The following is a 6859-nucleotide window of genomic DNA, read 5'->3' as shown; positions in this document are numbered from 1 at the left end:
GGGTCTAGCGTCGTCATGCGGAAATAATCACTAAATTGTAGAGAACATTTGCTAAATAAATCGACCTTCTAGAACTTAAAAACTCGGTATAAACAACAAAGAGCTATCATTAATTTAGAAGGTGCTGCCTTCTAAAGCAACCAGGGCAATTTAAATAGCAGTTATTAGATATTATATATTTACATATATAATACTTAAAATTTAATATTTACTCATCTAACAGTTTAGTTTCAATCACATCGAAACATATCAAAACAGGTGCACAAAAATATTTACATATTTTTTTTTACTTGAAAAAAATTCAGCATTAGTAATGTTTTTAATGCAATGTAAGTAAAAATCAAATTTTAAGTACTAGGTATGTAAATATATACAAATTGAGGTGTGTACCTTGATACGCAACCAAAAAAATTTCATCATTTTGCGTGAAGCTCAAGGCATGACACAAATCTTGAGACAACTTTTTGAACAAGAAACATTCAAACTTCAATTAAAAATCATCTAGAACTCTGATTTCAGCAAACTTATAGTCAAACTGACCGACTTGAAGAGGCGAACCTAATGATATCAAAGTTAATCTAATCCGAGTCAAATCAAGCCCAAATCAAGCGATTAAATCATTCTTGGAAGATTTTAGGACATTTAAAAGATAAAACAAATGTCGAATTTAGTGAGTTCATAGTTGAATCGAACGTCTCGACTAAACAAATCCAACGAGCCCAAGATTGCTCAATTCCGACATCATTACTACACTCAAACTTCCATCAAACGTCATTCGATCGAGGGAAGCTCTCCAGATCGTCCGATCAAAATAGTTAATATTCATGTATTAATTGCACCCAAAACACTATAAATAAAGCCCCACCCCTTACATGAAAGGAGGTTGGAGAGAACTTGAGGTTTTAAAAAGAAATTTAAGTCCAACATCATCCCTGCCATCACCGACCTCTATCAACCACTGTTGGCCACCGTCGACCATCGCTGACCTTTGTCGACCACCACCGACCTCCGTCGACCGTCATCAACTGCAGCAACCACTGCCGATCACCGCTGACCTCCGTCGATCATCGATGACCGTCATCGACCACTGCCGGCTGTCATCAACTGTTGTTGACAACCGCTAACCAAAAGTCATCAGTCTACGTTGTACCCTGAAAAATCTTGTAAACCTTTCTTGTCTGTGGGACAATGTGCCTCTATAATCATCAACTTATAGTGCATTTTTATAACTGGGCTAGGCCCCGTGATTTTTTTTTTTTTACGGGTTATCCACGTAAAAACTTATGGTGTCATCACGTGTTGATTCTCTTTTATTTGAGTGTGTTGAATCTTTGTGCAACGCTAAGACGATAATCCATTACTCTACCTCCGCAAATTTTCTGGCGCGCATCTCCTAAATCTAACAAAATTTTCTCATTTAAAACCAGCAATATAAATAAAATAAAAAATTGTAGACGCTGTTTATTGCGAAAAAGAAAAAGAAAAAAACAAAAAAAAAGATGAAATTTCATCTGTTTCCAACTCAGCAAGACATCAACAATTAGAAAAAGGGCCTCATTGATTTGATCTTTCGCTGCTTGATAGCACATCTAGTAACGGTAAAAAACGCCAAGATTGAAGATGAGGTTTCAGCTTCCATTCGTTTATCAAACTGCAGACGTCAATAATAGAAGAGAGATCCCACACATATGAGGGCATCAGTAAGTAGCAGTCCAAGCGCATCAAAAACATATTTCGGCGCAAATAAACCCCAAACCTATAAATAAGAAATTAGTTTAAATAAAAATTTGCAATAATACCTTTCACCAATTCACCTATTAACAGTCGCAGGATTAATGCAGCAGTAATTACTAAAAAAAGCAGAAGGAAAAAAGTAATGGAAAAATAGCAGTAGATGCAGATATAAAGAACTTGCCATTAAATGGCGCCTTTGAATTGTGACGCATATTATTGTTAGTGCAGTTGTGACTGCGGTAATAAGCCCATACATCAAGAACGCCTAGAAAAGAAAAAGAAAAAATAAAATATAATAAATAAAGAAACATGTTAGCTGAAAGTTATGATAAACAGAATGAAGTTTAGCTGCATAACAGGAAATAACATCCACACTAGCAAATAAGAGAAAAAAAAAAAGGTGAAACATAGTTGTGTTACATCCCCTTTAGTTTCCCCTTCCTAGGAAAGTCCATGAAAGTCTAGTAATCATGATTCAAATTGAAAAGGGAAACAAGTTGTTAAATCTCTTAATCAAAATCCTTTAGCTCAAGTTGAGTGGAGCAGGAGAAATAGAAAGCCTAATCCGAGGTATGATAAATTGGTTTACTCTTTCATTGCTTATTGTTATATTGTTAATATATTGTTGATAAACAAGAATTCATATCTTCTAATGAGTCTAAAGATAGTAATGCATAAGAAAACATCATGAAGGAGGGAGATCAATGCTCTCATGAAGAATGAGACATGAGATTTGGTTTCCTTAATTAATTGTGTCCTACTATTTGATGTTAGTAGTTATATTAAAGTACGTAGTACTGATAGCTTCATGTATGTAATTTTTGCAATGGCAATGCAAGAGCTGGCATAGTTAATTTAATTGCTTTGTTATATGTTGGCTATTTGCAAATAATAACTATAGCATAAGACTTTTTCTCTCTGTTGCAGTTTGGCGGACGTGGAGATAATGGAGGAGCACTGTTTAGATGAGTATCTTCTCTGAAGCTTTCGTCCGCCGCAGCGCGGATTATGTCTCATTTTGGAAGACGAACTTGTGCTAGCTTTGTGATCTATGTTCCGAGTTTGGTAGTGAAGAAGCACTCTCGCTCCTCTGCCCTGCACTTTCGCATCTCACCCTTCCCACTAAACTCTAATTTCGTCCTAGAATCTGCTGTTGAAACCATAATTACAATCTTCGATTAACTTACTGGTTGTTTCTTTACACTCCTGGAACGATCGTGGACAGCGAAGTGGCTTTTTCCGGCAACCTCGGTCCGAGAGAACTTCCAGGGCTCCGCCGTGAGGAAATGAGGGATGTTCGCATGGTTGGGGAGAATTGCATTGGCCTGCTTGGCCTTGGTCTAGAGGTATTTGTGTATAAACAACGATGAGGAAGCAGAGTATCAAATTTTATATTCAAACAATCATGCTGTTTTGCTGAACGTAATTTTATAATGGAGCTTTTTTGGATGGTGCTTTTAACGAAAATTTCTGAGCGGGAAAGCCCAGTCAAACGGGCCCTAAATCAGTCGGCTAGGAATATGGTGTTTCATGCAAAAACAATATTGCGTGATGGTCTAGAATTCAATCACTCCTTGCACCATCTATTATTCTCCTTACGATTTTTGTATACCGTTTCTATTTCATCTTCAAAGCAACCAATACCCGATTTCAAATTCCTTTCTCTTTTCAAGTTCTATGCAAATTGTGACTATTACAGGATTTAAAGGCTTCTTTGTTAGTAATATCATCCAATATAGTGTTCCATGTCGACTCTATTTGATACCGGAACTAGTCGAGATGTGGTGTAATACAAAAAGTAAACTTTCATTAATATAAAAATAGTTGTACAACACAACTCAACAAAAGAAAATACAATAACAGACAAAGCCATAGCTAGAGCTATAGGCCGATATTCGAAGGTGCTAGTGACGTCGGCAGGGTCAGCGGTCGTTGGGTAGGTAGGTAATTATGTGTAAATGGTTGTAGGTGGATTGGATGACGAGATCATTAAGGAAGTAGCGGTGGCAGTAGAGTGGTGGAGGAATGTGGGGGTGGGGGTGGTGGGTGGTGGGTGGCTAGTGGAGTGATAGGGAAAAAGGATGGGTGAGGAGTTCTTCATTCTATGCTTTCTAATTCATTTATCATAATTCCATATTAATTTATCAAATGCAAACCAATTTAATATATAAAAATATCTCAAAAATTAACCCAAACCCTTCGTCTTCATTGGCTCGATTTAGGCTCCCTCCTACGCTAAGCTGGTATGTTCGACACTTCCTCTTTCCCGCATAGAAGCCGCTCAACGTACACAGTAAAGGCGCACCGCATGCAAAACTCCATTCTTTCTTTCCTTCGCACAGGACGCAATCCTCCCTTGGCTTCTTCACCCACGACCTAAGAAAAAAGTCAAGGAGCTCACAACCCCCTATGCTTCACATCCTTCTTCTGCATATTTTTGCGTCGACTCTCTCCACTACAAGAAAGCCAGCGATTTCCAACTAAAAAATCAGCTGATAATCAATGATTTTCAGTCGGAAAAGTGGATTACCGACTGATTTACGACTGATTGTTGTCGACTGATAAAGCCTTTTGTCACACCACTTGAATAATTCAGTCATTGCTGTTTAGGGACTGATTTATTAGTCGCTAAGATGTATCAACTGAATAGCAACTGATTTTTCAATCTTTAACCAAGTATTGAAATAAAGGCCAAATTTTCATTCACAAAATTAACAACCGAATGAACGACCGATTAGCGGTTGAATAAGAGATCCATTAGCGACTGAAAATTTACTAAATTAATGACTAAAATTTCACTGAATTATTGACCACTATATCAACTGCAGACTAGGAAAAAAAAAATGAGGTTAAGAGGACTGAAAATTTAGTGAATTAACAAATAAAAATTCACTGAATTAGTGACCAATATATCAGCTGCAAACTTGTAACAAAAATAAGGTTATAGGAGTAAATTAAATTTTGCATAGATGCAATACCTCAACAAAATAACTATGAACCATATTCGCAATATCTCATAGCTCTAATATAGACAACAAAATTGAAAGAAAACAAAGTAAACATAACAAATATCAACAAATTATCCAATAACCATTAAGTTCAATAATGTTCGCAACCTAAATGAAATAACACTACACATGCATGAAAAAAAAGAAAAACTAATTGTGCTGCTGCTCATCATCCTCCTGCTTGTTCTCCTCGATCATAGGTCGTTTGCTATGATGACGTGCGAGACGCTGAAGCTATGCAACAGTTGCCTCGGGCCTATCTACCATGCCATCCTTGATTTCCTTAAGCTCCTCACTAAAGTCGATGCAATGGCTCAAGTTAAAGGCATACCCGCTAGGAAATTTCAGAGACAAATATCATTTTCAGATTGTTCTTGGTCGCTTCAAAGTAAACAATATTTGAATTTAGACATTATCAATTTACCCGCAACTATCGCTTAAAGTTTCAACTCCCTTCTTTCGCAATACTCTTTCAAGTCTAATATATACCTTTAACAATTTTCCTTAGTTTTTCCCTTAACATTAACACAATATTGAAGATATTATCGAAAAAAATTCTCAATGTGTATGACATCAATATTATGTCTAATCAAATTGGTCATCCAATACAATATACTCCAAAAAATACTCATTTTAGTCAAATTATGATTAACACCAAAATCTAAAAAATGTAGAGATAGTTCTAGAGAATCAATAATCTTCATAATTACACTAATCATCTGTCACAAATCATCCCTAATTATCTCTGGCGAATGTCTTAATTTCTCAACTCTATTTTTAAGAATGCATCTTTAATCATTTTAAATGAATGATCAATAGGTAGGAACATTCGGTGACAGTCGAACCATTAATTTTTCGTCATGTTTTAAAGTAAAAGTTTTGTATAAATCCATACAATATGGGCAAACTAATTTTCCATCCTAAACATTTCATCTGCAGAAAAATCATTTATTGTCTGCATTAGGGCGACTTTCATTTGAAAATTTTATTTTGATACAATATCACAAGTGACAACATCTATTTCCCATAATAATTTAAGCTTTCATTTTAAATGTTGTAAATATACATCAATCTTTTCCTTCACGATCTGTGGATCAATTATGACTAAGGTGAGAAACATTAAAGGCATAGTCATCACCTACCAGCATGAATAGGGTGAGAAGACTCGAATAGATGTGAAATCTTCTTCACATAAACCAAGTCTAGCATTACAGGAATTTTCTACAAATTCGGGTTAAATACGATCAAACTCTTTACAGGCTTCTCCATTCGCCACATGAATCAATAAATTATTCACATGTTTGATTTTGAATTCATCTCATATGAGGAGCAGTACACACAAATAGGAATAGTTTTTGAAGTCGTGAAATGAGAGGCAAGTAAAACCAACGTTTGCATGAAATATTTAATTACGTATTACCATAAACAGTCATTATGTCTTCATTACGTCACCATAAAACTACCATTGTGTCTTCATTACGTCAGCTCAATAATACAACATGCTAAACAGTCATTAGTACAACAATCCAATTTCTTTGATGTTAACCTTAACTTCGACACCAATATCTTCATTTTATACCAATCCTCTCGTACTAAATTTTCATTGGGATTTATCGCCTTCAATAACCCTGCAATTTGGTTAAAACATTCTCTAGGCATATTATAATCTGATTTAATACTCAACATCCTAAGTGCCACTGTTAACATATAGTGCATTGTTTAGCCTTCCCATAACGTCTGTTGTACGACATTCAATAATTCATAAAATTTTTGAGCTTCTCTATTTAATATCTCGTCCAGAGCCACTTACCCAGTAAAGTAAAAACTATTATATCAAATATTATTTCCTCAAATTTGGTGGGATCATATTCATTTGTAGGGGCAAAATTTGTTGAAGCGCTGTCGGCACAAAAAAGGAGAAAGTTATGTTTGTGGGTCGCCCGTAAGAAGCTGTCGACAGCTGGAATCGAAATCTCATCGCCCGCTTCGGAAAGACGTTTTAATTTACGTGTATATATATATATATAATTTTAGAAAAATATGAAATCAAACTGACCTCATATTTTTCGCAGTTTAAATGAAATAGCGCTCTACCTCAAATCCTGTATCTATCCCGA

At 35.6% G+C, this 6859-nt stretch overlaps 1 protein-coding gene across 2 annotated transcripts in view; it reads right to left on the bottom strand.

The window, feature by feature from the left end:
* Positions 1-1459: 1459 nt before the first annotated feature.
* LOC110021136 (GPI ethanolamine phosphate transferase 3) overlaps positions 1460-6859 on the bottom strand; it is a 72730-nt gene continuing 67330 nt past the window's right edge. For both annotated transcript variants that reach the window (XM_020719489.1, XM_020719490.1), the window contains exons 20-21: positions 1916-1999; positions 1460-1756 (exon numbers count right to left, since the gene is read on the bottom strand). In XM_020719489.1, the coding sequence (XP_020575148.1) occupies positions 1661-1756; positions 1916-1999 (180 nt within the window). In that variant the 3' untranslated portion in view covers positions 1460-1660. The remainder of the gene's footprint in view (positions 1757-1915; positions 2000-6859) is intronic.

This window comes from Phalaenopsis equestris, unplaced genomic scaffold (genome assembly GCF_001263595.1).
Source record: "Phalaenopsis equestris unplaced genomic scaffold, ASM126359v1 Scaffold000123, whole genome shotgun sequence".
NCBI classification, from domain to species: domain Eukaryota; kingdom Viridiplantae; phylum Streptophyta; class Magnoliopsida; order Asparagales; family Orchidaceae; genus Phalaenopsis; species Phalaenopsis equestris.
This window is presented reverse-complemented; position numbering and strand designations above follow the sequence as displayed.